Source organism: Sciurus vulgaris, assembly GCF_902686455.1.
Source record: "Sciurus vulgaris genome assembly, chromosome: 15".
Taxonomy (NCBI): Eukaryota; Metazoa; Chordata; class Mammalia; order Rodentia; family Sciuridae; genus Sciurus; species Sciurus vulgaris.
Genome location: NC_136476.1, coordinates 88077299 through 88095203, shown reverse-complemented (window position 1 = coordinate 88095203; position 17905 = coordinate 88077299). Strand labels below are relative to the sequence as shown.

Genomic DNA, 17905 nt, shown 5'->3' with positions numbered 1-17905 from the left:
ACTGCTCCCTGCCTGGGTGCCCTGGGTCCTGGTCTTCCATCTGATGCTCTGCAGCCAGGCTGGAAAGAAACTCCAGGCTCCCGTCAGGCTTGTGTGCTTGGTCCAAGTGGCAGGGCCCCCCGTTGCCGGGTTTTGCTTATATTATGGGGGTCCTGGTGCCATGCAGTCCTGGATGGAAAGTCTGGCTGGAGAATGCCCCCTCACTGGACTAGGGGTTGGGAAGGAAGAGGACTTCCCTTCACGATGTGGTGGCGGGAGGCACGGGTAAGACCACTGAACCTGAGATGGAATCTGGGCCCCACCATTCCGGGCGGAAACCAAGACCAGAGCACAGGCCCCTCTTTATGGTCACTGCACCCACTCTGGCTCACTTGCACATCTGCTGGAGCCCTGATGTGGGCCACAGCTGGGGAGGCCCACACACCTGTGGCTGCTCTGCTGCAGGTAGAGGGAGCCCCCAGCATGTGGACATGGACGCGTGGCCTTCTGGGGACCGTGCTCCTGCGCATGACGTTTGGCTGTGTGTGCTCCATGCTCACCGGCGGCGGTACGCACTTGCTGCAGAGACTGGCGTGTTCCCTCTCTCCACATGGAGGGTGAAGGCTACTCCTACAGAGGCTGGGGCACCCCATTCACAGCAAGAGGGGCAGGCCTCTGTGGGTGGGAGGAAGGGGAGGCTCCCAGATGGACGTGGCCTCTTGGCTTTGTCTCAACCCGTGTCTGGGCCTCCTGACAGGCCCCTTTCACACCCAGGGTGGACAGTGCCATGTTGAGGGAGATGAGGAGCAGGGAGGCAGCTACCCATTAGAGGTTTGTCCTGCTGGGTGGTGCTGCCTCCTCATGCCCACCCTGCATGGGCGTCAGGATCCAGTGGTAGGAAGAGGCTCTGGGGAGTAAAAGCTTCTTTCGTTCCAGGAATGAGCCCCAAACCCTGGATTCTCCAAAAGCCACAGGCTGGGATTGCCAAGGTATTAGGTTGGGTTACATCACCTTAAAATTCACATGTTGAACCTGACCCCAAGTGTCCCCGGATGTAACTGTCAGGGCAGGGCCTTTATGGAGGTGGTGAAGGTATGTGAGGCCTCAGAGCAGCCCCAGCCAACCTGCCCCCATCCTGAGAGAAGAGATGAGGATTGGCAGGCACAGAGGGCGGACACCACAAAGACACAGGAGGCAAGGAATGAAGGCTCGGGAGCTGCCTGTGTCCCAGCTGGACTTCCAGGCCCCAGCACGGTGAGAACATAGATTCCCCTGGCTTAAGCCACCCTGCCCATGGTGTGTTAGGGCAGCCTGAGCAGAGCCCTGTGCCAGGAGGCCTGGGGATCCTGGGGCTACGTGGCCCAGGGGCAGTCCATCTGGTTCTCTCTTGCACACAGCCCAGTTCCTGAACAGGGAGATTTCCCGAAGGTGCAGAGAACGCTGTGGTGACCAGGGTTCCCTCCCTTCTCCCTGCAAGCCAGTACGCAGGGGGATCCTTGCTGGTTCCCTGGGCAGCAGGGGCAGAAGGTGGAACTCCTGGGGTCCAGCTGTGGACTGTCCTTTGACTGACAGCGTCCGAGAGCCAATGGTTTCCTGGTCTGAGCCCACTGCCTCCTACCTCAAAGGGCTGTTCCTGGTTCTCTCTTCCTCCGCTGGATGAGCTGATGCAGGTGAACAGGTGAAGCCCAGAAGGGAGGGCAGGAGGCCTGGTGGGGAGAGGGCATAGCTGCATGCGCCTTGCATGTGTGTGCAGGCCCTTTCACCTGCCCTGTCACCTGAGCTTCACTGGGAGCTCGGGGTCAGTGTCCTCAATTCCAGTTCATAGACAGCAAATGTCTCAGGGGTGAGACTGTACCTTGTGGCTCATGGCTGGAGCCACTATGCCCTGGGGGCCAGCCTTGGAAACCTGACTCAAATCCTGACCATACCATGGATGAGCTGCTGATTTAAGTAAGTCTCTCTTCTTGTCATGAACGGGAGAAATTCCCTACTGCTGTGCCCATCGCTGCTGCAGGTATGGATGCAGAGTGGGAGGCTCTGGCTGGCCACACCTCAAGACCTTGAGGGACAGCTGGGATTGTTACTGCTATGAACAGAAACAGTATTCTGATTGTCCAGATACTGTCATGGTCCTGGGCTGCCCAGTTTGGGAACTTTTCTCTGAGTTTCCTGTTGGGATGGAAACTTACCTGCTCGCCTGCTGCAGGCTTGGACAAGGGGAGAAACCATGCTGGTCAGTGAGGCTGTTGTAGTGCAGCGTGCCCTCCAGAGACTTAAACACACCTCTCAGGAGTGGGAAGCCCATATTTCTTATTGCTCCCAGAGGTCTCTTCTCGGGGACTTGGGGAGGCCACCTGAGTGTCAGCCCTTGAGGCTGGTCAAAGGTCAGATGCAGGTTCTGAGTGGCAGGTGTCTGCAGGGCTAGCTCTCAGAAAAGGAAGCCTCAGAAGGACAGCAGCTCAGAGCTGTCACCGGAAAGTCTCTGGAGCCAGCCACCCCTGCTCCTTAAGGAGAAGCTGGCCTTCCTGCTGCTGGGCACAGGGCCACTCCAGGGACGGGGACTGGGGCTGGACCTCAAGGCTTGTTAGCGGGAACTAACTTCTCACTCACTGCAGGGCACTGGAGAGTAAGGAGCAGTCCCGCTTACCAACACTCAACGATGTGCACGCACAGGCGCATGACCCACCACAGGCGCACACCTCTGTCACACTCTCAATGCCGCACACAATTCCCCCTGATTACATGGATGATTTATGCAAGTTGTAAAAAAAATCAAATTGACAAAGAAATATAAAAACCAGCACCAAAACTTTGCTGTGCTTCCCACACCTCGAGCGCACTGGGTCTGTGTAGACAGGGGTGATCCTCATTCTGTGGACACTGGCACCTGTGGCTGTGGGGATCAAAGGCGTAACCGTGAGGTCTGCTCTGGTGACCACCACCCAGCTCCAGAGCCTGCGCGTGGCCATCCAGCAAACCCCTCCTCTCTAGGATGACAGGTATTAAAGGGCATTTGGGGAATTTCATGCCTGGCCTGGAGACGGAGAGTCCCAGCTCTGTCTCCTGGCTGAGGCAGTGTTTGTTCAAAGGCAATGGGGGTGGCTCGGGGTTTGAAAGCCTTCTTAATTCACTTTGATTCCTTTTCTAAACACCAGCCCTGCAGTCCTCCAAGCAGGGCTGTGAGTCAGGCTTCAGAGGCCCCCAGGGCCCAGGGAAGCCTGGGGAGCTTCCCACCCCCACCCAGCACTGGCAGGCCAGCTGCAGGGAGACCTCCAAAGGGCTAAGGAAGTGAAGGCCAGACTGCTGCTCCCTTACTCAGCTGTCAGCCCCCCAAGGGGACAGCTTTACAGCTCTCTTTATGTTAGAGGGGCCACTTCCAGGGAGCAGGCATGAGTGAGGGGTGGGGAGTGGGGAGTTTGGAGCCAGACTTGGCCTGATGAGTAACCCAGATGTTCCATGTCCAAGTGCATTTGGGGCCCTCTTGGTAAGTTACACCCCAAGTGGGCATCCACGCCAGTCTGCAGTCGAGGGGATGGTGGAAGGTGGATCCTCTGTCCCAGCTGACATGTAGGCCTCGCCAGTTTTGGGCGCCCTGTCTGGCTGGATTAGAAGTTTAGTCTCCACCCAGAAGAGGAGCTCTGAACTCCTCCATGTAAAGAGAAAGTTAGGCTGGTGAGCTATGCTACAATCCCTTTTTGTTTTTTAACTCAAGTGATCAAACTTCGGGGCCCCTTGCGCGCTGGTTCTTGGAGCTTGGCCAGGTTCTGGCACCTGGTTGGGAAGAGTTGGGCAGCCAGGTGGACCTGAGTTCCGAGGTTGCCCACAGCCTGCCGACCTTCGCGCTGGGAGAAAGAACAGGGGCGCCTCGCCGCCCCACGTCCGCTCCCGCCCCGGGCCAGCCCCTTCCTCGCTGCGACTCGCCCGCTGTCCCCACCCCCTCGCCCGCGGCGCCCAGTGGGAGGCGGGGGCCGGCCTCGGCGAGTCCAGCGCTGGGCTCTGATTTGCTGCGGGCGTTGGGGATCGACAGCCTCCCCGGGTGCCTGCCAGGAGAGAGGGAGGGAGGAAAAGGGGGGAAAAGTGCGCGGCGCCGAAGGCGAGGTCCGCACTCCTCGTCCGCCGGCTGGCGCAGGACCTCACTCCAGCGGAGCGCCCACGGGGAGCGGGTCGCGGGGCGGCGGCGGCGAGGAGAAGGCGAGAAGGACTTGGAGGAGAAGGCCAGGGCTAGCAGCCGAGCGGGGTCCCGGCCGCCCTGCGGGCCAAAGTCGAGCCCTCCGGTCCGTGGGCGAGCGCGCCAGCCGCCCCTTCCAGAAGAGCTACCGCTGCAAAGGAGAACAGGCAGGGGCCGAGCTCCCTATGACTTCCTAAAGTCGCGCGCTCCCCGCTGCGTCCGCTGCCAGGGCCCTGCCCCGCGCCCCCGTGCGTCCTGTGCGCCCCCAGCGCCCTGGTGCGCCCCGGCCCGCGCCCCGCCGGCATGGATGTCCACACCCGCTGGAAAGCGCGCAGCCCGCTCCGCCCGGGCGCCGGGCTGCTGTCTCCGCCGCTGCTCCTGCTCCTGCTGCTGCTGTGGGCGCCGCCAACGAGCCGCGCAGGTAAGGGCTTCACGAGGCGCCAGAGGCTCGGGCGGTGGAGACCGTAGGACGCGGCCCGCGGGGCCCTGGCGCCGCTGTCATCCCGGGGCGCCTTCGCTGCCGACCTCTTCCGCGCCTGCAGAACTTTCCCCCCTTGGCCTGTGGAATGCACGGGCCAAGACAACGAATGCCATTCGCTGGGGGCCCCCGGAGAGGGAGACGCGCCAACACGGTCCCTGTGGGCGCGCCGCCGCTTCCTCCCCAACGGGCGGGCCGGGCGGAATTGTCCCGCTAGCAAAGGGAGGGCGGTGTGTTGGATCAGCCAGAGGGGTTGTTCACGAAGTTCGCGAACTTTTGTCCTGAAACCTTGCATTCTGTGTCCCACATCGCGGGCCGGCAGCTCTAGCCCACACAGTCCTACAGCCGAAAACCGGGAAGGGTCGCCCCCTAGAGTCACAGCCCATCAATTCCTGGGGACTCCTGGGGTGGGGGAATCCCAAAAGTTGAAGCCCCCAGCTTTGCACGGCCAGCATGCACGCTGTCCCTCTATGCAGGCTTGGCTTTCGGTTCCCAGGGTCAGGGTTTCTTGCAGTCCTGGACACCAGGTGTTCAGGGGCACTGGGGAGTCCTAGAAGTCGGTAGATCAGCCCTACTGCTAACCCCACCCCTCACCTCCTGACCCCCTTGGGAGACAGCTTTTCTTGGGTGTTCTGCCCAAACCTGGGATGCCCGGAGCTGAGTCAGGAGATGGCCTTGAAATGTCTAGATGCTGTGCAGATGTGGGACTCCTTCTGCCAGGGCGGGCCCTGAGAAGGAGCCCTGCTTCCTGGGAGGGAGGGCTTAGGGCTGGGCTGACTTTCCTGCTGGATTCTTGCAGTTCCAGCTTCTGGCCCAGCCTCCCGCAGGAGCGCTTTCCGAGCATCATCTCTGGTGGTTAGCTGTGGGACAGGTTTTCACAGACACTCAAGCATCAGCGCTCAAAGCCCAGGAAGGCCCCCCCGAGTCCCTTCTGACAAGAGGGGGTGAAGGCTCTGCGGACTGGTGCAGAGTCCGGAAGCCTTGTGGGTAGAGGGCTGGGCTAGAAGGTGCAGCAGAGAGAGGCTTTTCTCTTCTCTTCTTGATCAAGAATCCCTTTCCATGATCCACTTGCCAATTAAAATATTCTTTTCCTTTATTTCCTGGCACAATTAGTGCTTGGGGGCTCAAGTGGATGAGCAGCAGGCGGGGTGTAAGGGCGATGGGGCCCTCGGGAGGAGAGAGGAGCCTGGCCTGAGTCCCGGGGCCTGGGATCTCACCCCTGGATGGCAACCAACTCTTCCATAATTGGGGGCTAACTGGCTTTGTGTTTCTCCAGAGGTCAGTTGAAAGTGGCTGGCAGTAGAGGCACCCAGAAAAATGGTGTGGAGAAGAGAGGGAGGACGTGCTCAGGGAACCCTGCTCTTGGGACGTGCCCTGGCCCTGCCCCAGCTCCTCCCAAGGGGTTCCTCTAGGTTCTCAGATGGGAATCCTTTCGGGGGAATCCTCCTCCCTGGAGTCTGGGGCCGGGTGCTGGGGGTGGACTGTGCATTGTAGGTTTGGATGTTGGTTCCATTCGGGTCCCTGCTTTCTGCCCATCTGCCTGCTCTACTGTCCCTGCGTACTTTGCTCTGATCTTTCTTCCTGCTCGAGGGGCGGCTTCTTGGAAGGACAAGTGTGGGGCTGGCTAGGTGGCTGCCTGGCTAAGTGCTTTTTAGAAGCATGCGAAGAAGCTGTTCTGGGTGGGTTTCACCGACTGCCCTCCACCTCCCAGGGTGGGACCCATTTTGAAGTCATCCTCAGTGAACTGCCAGCAGAGGCGGCTGTCCACTGGAAGTGCTGGGGAGGCAGGGGCAGCCACAGCGAGCCCCTGTTCTTGTCTCCATCTTGGGATTTGCCAGATGTTTTCTGTGAACACATCTTTTTCCTACTTTTTTCGTGGCCAAGTGTGTGCAGGGGTGGAGAGCTGGATTGCATTCGGGGCTGCTGAACGTTGTAACGGGACGGAGAGTATGGGAAATGAAACGTGACCCCAATATTTGGAAATTGAGGTCATCTCCTTGGCGCACCATTGGTGGGCTCTGGTCACGTGATCGCCTTTTGCAGTAATTCGTGGGGAGAGTCGGCCAAGTTTTGGAGACGTGACAGATATCAAATGGTTAATCTCCTCTGACTCAATCCAGTTGGCTGCAAAGACACCCTTTCCATCCTCCTCCCTCCCCTCCCCATAAAAGAACAAGCCAGTGGGCGGAGACCAGCGGCCAGCAATTCCCTCCAGAAGCCCTCTCCCTCAGCTGGTCCCTGTTTCCCTGGCTGGAGCCTTGCAGTTGCGGTCTCGGCCTGGGGCTGTGACCACCCAGCTGTGCCCACAGGGTGCCTAGCTGGTGCAGGCTTCACAGCCTCCTCACCCACGATGTTGCCCCAGGGCTGTTTCTGGGGTGCTGGCCAGTGCTGCCCCTTTACCCCACCCACAGATATTTCTGGATGCTCCCCACGGCCACACCCTTAGCCCAGCACAGCTGATGCCCGCTGCCCGCCCTGCCTTCTGGGCATGGGCCTCTCCCTGTTCTGGTCTCTTGCCTGCACCGCCCTGTCCCCTCTTTCTGGGATACAGATTTTGTTGGAGGTGTGACAATGAGCTCCACTTGTGTTTGGAGCCCCTGGGGGGCCATGCTGTGTCCTCTACCCCTAGGGCACTGGGTTCTCTGCACGAGGGCAGAGTGTCCCTCCTTGCCACACGTGGCTCTAAGGCAGCCTTTGGAGAACCACACTGGGAGGAAGTTGCTGGCCTTGCCTCCCTCTGTTGTGTGTCCTTGCTGGACAGGGGCCCAGGAATCAGGAGCAGGGTCCCAAGTCCTCTGACTCTCACGCTGGGGCCTGAGTGAGCAGCTACCCTCCTGTGGGGCATGGCCTCCTGACTCTGGAGTTCATCTTCTTCATCCACATCTGTTTATCAGCTCCCCCTGGGAGAGGCCCAGTGTCCTGGGCTGCAGCCCGGGTCGGGCCTAGTCCAGACCAGGCCCTGGGAGGGACGAGGTGATCCATTTGTTTCCCTCCCCCTCCTCCCTCCCTCCTTTTCTCCCTCCTTCCTTCCCTTCCCTTCCCCTCTTCCCCGCTCCCTTCCCTGCCCCTCTCTCCCCTCCTCCCTTCTTTTGGCACCGATCTAGCCATAGTCCCTTACCATTCCTTAGTGGCCACCAGGCCACTTTGCAGCCAGCTTGGCCCTCCTGGCTCTGAAGCCTCTGCTTTTGCACTTGGCCTGGGGCATGTGGGGAGACGGAGCAAACAAGGCACCTGGTGCTCTTCTTGCACTGGACCCTTTTGCTCTACTCCAAAGCCCAGGTGGGACACACTGAGTCTGTTGGAGCAGCCTGGAGGGTTGACTCCACTGCATGGTGGAGGGCTTCCTGGAGGAGGTGGCAGACTGGCCTTCCCCTTCCCTTCTCCCCTGGCCTTCCATTAGAGATCACTGGGGAGGGCAGTGGCTCGGCCACCTCTGGTTTTAATCTCTGTTGTCCCTCCTTCCTGGCAGGACATTCCAAACTCTGTCCTGGGGTTCTCTGTTTCCCTTGACTGGAAAGTCCCTCGTTAACAGGGTTGGCGGCCCCCCAGCAGGCTCCTGCCTCAGGAACCCCGTGCCAGGAGGACACAAGTGCCACTGAAGGGGACCGCGGCGTCCGGAGAGCTTCTCTCACCCTCTCTTTGCCTCCTGCCCCATCCTGCTGGGTGAGAGGCAGGCTGCAGGGAGCACCCGCCGCACAGCTCCGCAGAGGCCTGAGGACCGCGGCCTCAGCTCGGGGTGTGGGGGCTCTGGCGAGGCTGTGGATGGGTGGAGGGCTCTGGGGTCGGCCGGGCCAGGACCAGCCTCGCACCGTGACCCTTTCTGAAAAAGGGAGAAGCACACAGCTGGGTGTGAGGGTGGCTGTGGAGGCCGACTGCAGCGGTCCCCGAGCACGGCCTGCCGAATGCCTGTGGCAGCCTGCGTTTAGGATGATTCGCAAGAGGAACATGCGGGGCATCCGGGCAGCTCTCCAGAGGTCAGGGTGTGCGCAGGAAGGCGCACCCCGCGAGACCCCAGCTCCGCAGTCCCGCTCTCTGGCCCTTCATTCCGCACGTGGCGCACTTCCATGTCTCCCATGGTGCTTTGCAGGGCCACCGGAGCACGGCACTGACGATGCTGTGCAGGCCCGTTTCAGGGTTGAGCTCGGGTGTGCATGTGTGTGTGTGTGTGCGTGTGCACATGCACGCGTGTAGTGCACCTGGCTGTGTGGACCCACGTGTCTGCGTGTGCATGTTTGTGCATGTGTGTATAGGCATGCGCACACACACATCTGTGCTCATGCACGTGTGCCTGTGCGGCTGTCCCCAAGGGCTCCTGCACCTGGCGCCTGGTGTTGGGGGACCTGAGGCGCCATGGGATGGTCACCAGCTCTGGCTCTGTGGGGTGAGCTGTCCACATCTGATGAGTCCTTTTATTCCCAGGAGGGTGAGGTCATGTTGCACCTTGCTCCGCTTGCTGTTCCTGTTCTCACACAGTTGGCTCCTCCGGTGTCAGCACTTGGCTGAGCACTGGCCTTAACGCTTCTGGCCCAGCTCAGGGATATCCCAGGATCCTGAAGGGGGGGCCTGCAGAGGCGCGGCGCCGAGATGCGTGTGGCTTGACCTGGACGGCTGGAGAGCTGCCGGAGCTGTGCTCATCCTCCGAACGGCTGTGCGTGCATGGCCTGTGCATCAGTTTCCCCACTACTTGGAGGATGACTGTAGCCACAGCAGGACTTTTGTGGGGGCTTTTTGCGAACCCACGTACAGCCTGGAGTCAGCTGGGCTTTAGGTTCTAGGCCGTCAGCTCCTTGGCTGTGTCACTCCTTCCTCTCCTGCAGGGGTGACCCTGTGGGCATGAGAAGAGGTGGCACTGAGTGCCCACTGGGGAGTCTGCTCCCCTGATGCCTCCCCAGAGTCCCGAGCCAGCCATCACGGAGGTTTGGGACTGTGCACTTGTGGGTCAGGCCACCTGGAGCAGCCCCTCCCCAGGCCAGCCCACTCTACCAGGGGGAGCTGGGATCTAGAGGTGGGAATGGATTGTTGGTTTTGTGCCTATCACGTGACTGGGAGATGGCACGCACCGAGAGGGTGGGCACGGGTGAGGACGGCTTTGCCACCCATAGATGGCTCCTGCCTGGGCCCGATCCGGGGTGCTGGGTGAAGTTCATGGGATGAATGACTTGTCGGGTTGATGTGCACTTGGATTCATGGAGCTGGCGATGGGTCATTTTGTGTCATTCATGTCAACTTGTCAACTTCCTATCAACACAGTCGTTTTTCTGGAACATTCCCAACTTCAATAATAACCCCACATTAGTGGTGAATGTCACCATCCTTTGGTGACTCAGGCCTAAGAAATGAAACCACAGTCTGACCCACTTTCTCAAAATTCAATTACACGGAGCTCCAGGGGCATGCGCCTGGCCCGTCTGTCCATGAAGGTGTCTCTCTGTGACGTGGATGGTGCTTTGCTGTTCAGTTCTCTAGACCTGTGTTCCTTTGGGGGAAATTCAGTCTTCTGTCTTTTCTTTCCTAATAGCACCTTGGCAGTAGGGACTCTGTGGCCTCTTTATTTTTTAATCGATGCCACAAAATGACATCAAAATGTGTGCGTGTATAGGGAGAGGTTTAGATGGATAAAGTATGACCTTTACCTTGGGAAAGAGTGGCCTTCCAATGGAAGTGGGTGAACATCTAAACGAAAAAGTGCCTTGACTCTTCCAGTCTCTGTGAAGCTGAGGAGGACCCTGTGCTCTTCAGGGGGAGGGGTGGAGGGCACAGGCCAGCGCCTCATGGGAAGACATCAGGTGGGGGCTCTTACGTCTTGTGGACTCCTGACGTGACTCAGACCTGTGCCAGGTGCACGGGTGAGCACCGGGTGAGTGGTGTCTGGCCCACGGAAGCTTCAGGTGCAGTGGGGAATCAAACATCTGAGCAACCCTTTTATTAAATGGAATGCAGTTGGAGTAACAGGAGCAAGAAGCTCATTGGCCAGTAGAATGTGGTGTGAGCCAATCGGAGGGAGGCATATGCCAGTCTCTCTGAGCACTGGCCAATCAGGGACCAGCCTGCTTTTCCTGGGCGTGGCTGCAGGCCTGTTGGCTTGAGAGCTTTGGGGTCACCTTGCATGCTTGAAGGAAGGTGCCTGGATGACGCAGAGGGCGCTTTCCTCGGTGTGTTCTCTCTCTGGCTCCTCTTCCTGTAAGTGCTGGGACCTACCTTGAGTTGTGACCCACGAAGTGCCCGTGACCCCAGACCTACCCCAGGTGGGCGTGGTCTCTTCCTACAGATGTGCTGATGGAGGCCCTGCCGTCCAGTTGGCAGGAGCCGTGTGTCCTCCCCTTGGCCTCCCCTGGGGAGCTTCGCGCCTGGTACCGGGCCTTCCTCTCTAGCTCCGTTCTGGGTAAGGTGGGGCCCTGTCGAGGCTCAGCTGCTCCCTGTTCTTGTGTGGGGGCAGTGGGCTCCGAGAAGGGCTGTGGCCCCAGCCAAAGGCTTGTAGTATGGAGCTCCCCTTGGTTTCTCCTGGGTTTTGGTACACCAGGACCTTCCATTTGTAAGCCCAGTTGGCACACAGAGCCCTGGCTCGCTTGGGTCAGTCCCTGGAGCCCATGGCGGGGGTGGCAGACATCCCGGGTATGGGCAGAGCTGGCCTTCTTCCCAAGAGGCCTGCACAGTGAGGGTGCAGCTGCGATGGGCTCCCCTCGGCCACCTGAACTCTTGTGGTCTTGGATGCTGAAGCCACGGTCCAGGGGACCCTTTGTGGACGTCCTCTGCCTTCTTCCTGTGCGGGGGCGTTGCTGCAGCAGCTGTGGCCACCTGGGCTGTGGGCTTGCTTCTCGGTGTCTTTTCCCTCCGGGGATGCTGAGTGGCCTCTAGGCTGACTCTGCTCCTCTCCTGTGGAAGGGGAGGAAGAGTGTGTGGGCCGTGTCCTCACATCCTCGTAGAGGTTGCCGTTCTTTCTCTGTCGGGGGAGGGTCGTGACACCCAGGACATTGTGGAAAGGAGGAGGAAGGGGTGCCATTCCCCCATAGGGGCCGGCAGGGCGCAGGCGCACTCAGGGGGCAAGGCCCGAGCGTAGGAGTTCTGAACATAATTGTTTTCTGAGCAGTTATTTTTATTATTAATACGTCGTAGGTCTGTGGTCTCAGTAATGGTCAGTTGACTCAAACTGTACTGCCTGGGCAGTGGCCACAGCTCATTGGAAGTGGAAGCCAGCTGTGCCCCCTTGGACCCACGTGGTGGCAGCGCTCAGGAGAGAATCGCTGGCTGGTTCCCATACAGGGCAGCTCGGGGGGACCTGGCACTGCAGGTGGAGGGGCTGCCGCCGCTGAGAGTGGAAGGAAGCAGAGCAGCTGACTCTCTGGGGAGACCAGTGTCTCCCTTCACCTGCTGACCGCACTTGGACTGCAGGGTTTCTCTGTGCAGGCCATTTTGCCCTGGGGACATGTGGCACGTTCTTCACATTTCTTGATTGACATATTGGGGGTGCTCTGGTCACGGTTGGTGTCCCATCTAGGCCTGTGGCTAACACCCCACGGTGCATGGGCAGTCCCTTACCCCAAAGAATTACCCAGCCCCAGTGTGGAGGGTGCTGATTTTGAGAAATCCTGGGGTCAAGGAAGCCAAGGCGGGATTTGGGGGCATCCCTCCCTGGGGCCTTACGGGTCTCCATCTGTCAGACAGGAGGGTCTGCCTGTCCTGGATCTTCACAGTGCAGACCAGTGAGTCTCAAATTTAGCTGCTCGCTGGAACCCAGCTGGAGCTTGAAAGGCACAGCTAGTGGGACCTACTCTGGAGCTCCTGACTCAGGTGGACCAGGCGGGGCCCAGGGTGGGGCCCAGGGGCTGCATTCCTAAGAGAGTCCCAGACCACGCAGTGTGGGGCAGAGGCCACCCTGGAGACCATCCTGGTTCAGTGCCCTCCCTGAGGGTTGTGTTTTAGCCTGGAGGGTGGGGGCAGGGGGGGAGGCCCACCAGAAAGGGGAGAGCAGGCGTCGATACCTGTTGTCCCCGCAGCAGAGCCGCGGTCTCCTGTCCCATGCCCAGGGCTGCACACACTCTTCTCCAAAGCGGAGACCCTGCTTATTCTGCAGACCTGCTGCCTGCAGGTCTCCGGGAGCAGGGGAGGGGCTTTGAGAGAGGGGTCCCTTGGCTTGGCGGCGAGAGTCAGTGCTGTCATTACTGTGGGGAACATCAGACTTGGCACACAGGCCCCTGATCTGCAGGGCTCCACAGGACCTGCCCCAGGCTCCCCGGTCCCACCCAGCTGCCCACCCAGACCACTCTACCCACTGCTTTTGATCCCTGATGTCACCTCCTTTCATTGGTGACCACTGAAACAGGTGTCCCTAGAAGACACGGTCTCCTAGACAGAACCCCTCTGTCCTCACTGGGCACTGCCCGTCGCACGTCTCCTGAGGACACTCCCTCAGAGGTGGGTGCCTGCAGGAAAGCTGCCACCCGCCACCTGGGGCTTGAGGCTGCACTCTCCTCTTTGTGACCAACAGTGTGGAAGGTGTGGAGCACATCCTGCCTGAGGGACCAGAGCGGAGCTTAGGGAGGCCCCAGCCAGAGGGGTGGAGGGCGGCGCCCTTCCCCCTACTCCTGGCTTCTGAGCAGGGTGGGCAGGGCAGTGCCCTGAGACGCACTGGTCCTGGGTGCGTGGGCTGAGCTGCACCTCTCTGTGCCTTGGTTTCCCCATCTGTAAAATGGGCATAAGATAATACCTGTCTCTGAGGCCTGCTGGACAGACTGAAGAAGTCCACGCCCATGAATCGCACAGGAGCACGCAGTGCAGGCCATCTTCGCTGTGTGAGACAGGCAGGACACGGTGCGCGCCCTGCCCGGGTCACATCCAGAGCTCCCGCTTGGAGCTGAGCTACGTGGGGCTTGTCAGGATGCCTCAGGGAAACTTTGAGGCCTCTCTTTTTGGCCTTAAGTCCCAGCAAAGTGGACTGGGCTGATGGAGGCCCCAGTCTTCCTCCAGCTCTGGAGCCCTGGAGCAGATGCCCCTGAGGCTGGGCACGCCTTCTCAGCCCTCTGTGGGAGGGGGCCTGCGATTTCCCCAGTGAACTAACTCCCTGGTGGGGTGTGAGCAGAGCCAGGGACGGCCCCTCCCACCTCAGAGCTGGCGGTCCCCTTTCTCTGGGGATGCAGCCTGCTGCTGAGCCCTGGGAGCGAGCAGCAGAGGCAGAACATGCGATCAGGTTTGGCTCAGACCGAGGACGGCAGGGAGGACCCAGGGGGCCACCTGCTGTCCAGAATGTGAGGGGTGCTGTGGGGTGCCCTGCCCCATGGGTCACTGTTGCAGTTCAGCAGGAGGCCCTGGCACACAGGGCAGCGCCGGACTTTTGCAGAGGGCCAAGCTCTCTGGGCCTGTGACCCTGCTGGGGTTGCCTGGGAGCAGAGGAGGTGAGTGAGCAGGGCCTGCCTCCTAGAGGGCTTCTGGGGGCTTAGCGGGGGTCTGAGGAGGGAGCCGCAGTCAGGACTGGGACCCCACACAGTCTGCTTCAGTGGCCCGAGGACCCCGCCTCGCAGATGGGGACCCTAGGGCTTGGGGCGGAGCCACAGTTCTAGAAGCCCCCTGGCTTCAGCTCCCTGAATTCTGACACCTGTGACCAGTGGAGGGCACTTGGGGAACACTGGGCGTGGCCCAGGGGGCATTTGTACCTCTGCTGGGCCTGCCCCTCCTCAGTGGGGCCTGCGCCTTCACCAGCTCACGGCTGTCACAGATTCCCTCCTTGATTTTTGAGAAGGGAGTTCAGGGGAGGCAGAGAGAAGCAGCTCAGGAACTCGGCACAGGGGACTTTGGGGGCCAAGAGAGCAGGTTTGGTTGTGGGACCTTGAACACATTGCTTAACCTCTCTGATCTGAGCTGCCCTATCTGCACGTCAGGGGCAGTAGCAGCACCTACCTGACAGGTGGCTGTGGGGTAGAGGAAGTGGCATTGCGGTGGGCACGGTGCCAGGTGCCATGAAGCCACCTTTGCTCTAGGCACGGGCTTGCTCCTGCTGTCGCCAAGTTGTTACTACATTCAGTTGCTACTGTATGTCCTTATTGCCACCATGACTGACAGAGGTCGGGGGCAGGACTATGGTTTCTGCAGAGTGTGGGAGAGGGCTGAAGCTGCTGCCTGCAGGTGCAGGGGCCACGCGGCTCTTGGGCAGCTAAGCTGTGGTACAGAGGGGTCCCACTGGTGACAAGGGGGTGCATTCAGAGGGGCCCGGGTGCAGTGTACAGCCTTTCTCTGCACAGAGCACCAGGAGGGCCAGGGCCTGCGGGAGGACGGGCCAGACCCCCAGGAGGAAGTGGGCTGATGTCTGGGGCAGCTCCTGCAGCTGGCAGTCTGGCCTCTGGCCTTGTGGCCATTTTTCAAACAAACTCAGACTTGGAGGACTTGGGGTTCCTGGGGTCACAAACATGTGAGAAGAGGGGGACCAGGCCCTGGTGTTCTGGTGCTGGGTGGGCTTTGCTGCCTGGTGGTGGGCCTGGCACAAAGATGCTGGCATCCTGTGTCTGGGAGAAGGAACCTGGCCATCTTGAATGTGCACCTCAGGGCGTGGTGTTTGAGCCCCCAAGGTCTCCTCTGAGTTCGGAGGACTGGAAGGGACAGCAGGCTGTCTCCTCCGGGCCTTCAGTTCAGCCCTCCACGGGCAGGTGGTGCTCGCTCTGGAAGGTGCTGGGACCTGCCCCCCAAAGACCATGGTTTTCCTCATCACCTCCCAGAACACAGGGCTTGAGAACTTCTGAGCCCTTCCCCATCCCAGTGAGAAGTGCGAGCGGCCACGAGTGGACAGCCTCCCTCTCTTCAGCGTTGCCAGTTCTAGCCAGGGGTGGCCCTGGTCCCCCAGCCGGGGTCAGCCTGTCCTCGCATGCCCTGCAGCTCTTGGGCCCTCCAAGTGCACATGCCCCACCTCTCTTCCTGGGACCAGGGCCTGGAGGATTGCGAACAGCTGCCTGGCCTGAGCCAGCGGGGCGTGCAGGCTCTGGAGAGGGGCCGCCGGCCAAGGGCAGCACCGTGGCTGAAAGGCACACAGGGTGTCTTAGTGGGAGCCGGCCCTTCCTGCTCCCTGCCTGCAGGCTGGAGTGGCCAAGAAGGGGGTCAGGTGGTTTGCCTTGCTGTTCTGCAGGCGCCTGTGGTCAGGTGGAGGCAGCTTTGGAGGGTCAGTCTCTGGCCTGGAGGGTCACTGGGCTTTGAGCTGGCTCTGGGGGCCTGCCACTCCCCACCGCCCCTCCCAGGCCTGGGACTGAAATGGGATTTATGTAGAAAGAAGACACAATCCAGGGAGGCCCCTCCCCTCCCCTCCCTCCCCCTCCCTCTCCCCCTCCCCTCTTCTTCCCTCTTCCCATGTGCCTTCACCCTGGCCTCATCCCCTAGCTTCTTTCCTCTGTACGAGGTCTCACCCCCATTTTACAGGTGAGAAACTGAGGCCCACAGAGGCCTGCAGCCAGTGAGTGTGAGTGGACCCTCTACGATAGTCCCTGGGGTGTGACTCTGCTCAGCCTCCCGGGAACACCCCTGCTGGGCTCGGCCCTCAGAGAGCCCTGGGTGGGAACTGAGCTGGAGTTTCATGCCCATCGGAGACACGGTTGCCCAGTGTTTTCTTTTTCTTGTGGGGGCGGTCTTCATCCCCACGGGGTTTGGGAGAGGGAAGGTGTGAGGCTGGGGCCTGCCACCCCTGCCCCTTGCCCTCCCTGGCCTCTGCCTCCTATGACCTTGGTAGGGTGCCGGCCTGGGTTTCAGGAGGCACAGAGCCTCCTGGCTCCCGTCATTTGGCACCTGCTTTCCAAAGCCACCCTGAGCCCTGGGCTCCGCTGTGCCCTCAGACTATCTCAGATGTGCTCTGTGGGTGGCCCCGGGGTCCTGCGTCCAGCTGTGGCTGGACTGCCCAGGGCCGGAGCAGGCCTGGTCTGAGTCATGCTTTCCATTTGAAAAGGGAGGAAAGAGAGATAGGGCTGTGGCCAGGTGCTTGCTGCCTGTTTAATGTCAGTGGACGTGGAGGAGCAGGCTGTGGGGTCGGTGCCAGCAAGCCAAACGCTGTCTGGGGCTGGGTGGAGGTTGACCAGCAGGCTAGAGGTCCCAAGGGTTAAGCTCTGCCATAGGCTATGGGTCAGGGGGCTGGACCAGGGTGTGATCGACAGCTTTGAATCAGCAACATTTCAGCCAAGGAAAGCAAAGTCCCCCAGAGCAGGGTCCAGAGGCCCAGTGCTCAGTCGCCCTTTATCTCTTACAGAGTGAGTATCCACTCACCAGTGGGGCCCTTGGACTCCTGGGGCTGAGGTGCACGGAGTATTATGCTTGGTGTGCCCTTAAACGGACTATGAATCTTAGTGAATTTGCTCCCCGGCACCCCCATCCCCACTGTGTGCCCCAGACAGATTCTATTGGGAGAAGTGAGGGAATTTCAATTTATTTGAAAGCAAGAGAGTAGGGCTCGTTCGCGTGTGTGTTCCTAGGCATTTCCAGTTTAGGGTCACCTGGGCAGCCAGAACCCACAGTGGACGTGGCGGCGCAAGGCCCCAGCTCACCGCCTGGACCTGGAAACCTCCTTGGTGCTGGGATGGAGACCCGGGCGAGGGCCCCCTAGAGGTTGAGGGCGGTATCGCACCCCAGCTCTACCGGCCTTGGCCTGTGTGGTTGGTGCAGCAGGGCTCAGGGGCAACCTCAGAGCCACGTTCTTCTGAGCCTCAGTTTCCTCATGTGCAGAGCGCGGGGGGACAGGCTGGGGCAGAAGTGCCTGCCCACCCAGAGTGCTGCCTAGTTTGGAGCTGGCTCTCTAAAGATGAGTGGATGTTAGGACGCCTGGGAGCCCCTGACCCATGGCAGCCTGGGCTGTCCTGCAGGGGGATGCAGGGTTCCGGGAGGTGACTGAGCTCTTCACACCTCTGTCTCCCCGACTGGCAGAGCCAGGTATGCCGGGCTTGATGCTCTTGAGAACTGGAGGGAGAGGTTGCCTGGGGTCAGCCCAGGGTCACCTGGGAAGGTTCAGGGAACCTCCTGGGCACTTGGCCAGGAACCTGCCTATCAGTGTGTGTTGGCTTGGAAGCTGTGGGCTCAGTTGGCCCACATGGGCCAGTGATGTGTGCCTGTTTCACTGTGAATCGGAAGCACCCCAGCTCCTTCAGGGGTCCCCAGGCAAGTGGCCAGTTTGTGGCAGGGTGTGTGTGTATGATGTGTACCCAAGCAGATTCCAGTGCCCATTTTTCTGGGTCTGTGGTCAGTCCTGTGGGCATATGGCTCACTGATGCCTGGCACCCTTCTGGGTGCTGGGTCTCCTCCCCTGCCTCCTCAGACTTCCCAGG

General features: G+C 60.3%; 1 protein-coding gene across 2 annotated transcripts in view; it reads left to right on the top strand.

Annotated features, from left to right (window-relative positions):
- The first annotated feature begins 4036 nt into the window (after nt 1-4036).
- COL5A1 (collagen type V alpha 1 chain) overlaps nt 4037-17905 on the top strand; it is a 140028-nt gene continuing 126159 nt past the window's right edge. For both annotated transcript variants that reach the window (XM_079111865.1, XM_079111864.1), the window contains exon 1: nt 4037-4568. In XM_079111865.1, coding sequence (XP_078967991.1) covers nt 4451-4568 — 118 coding nt within the window. In that variant the 5' untranslated portion in view covers nt 4037-4450. The remainder of the gene's footprint in view (nt 4569-17905) is intronic.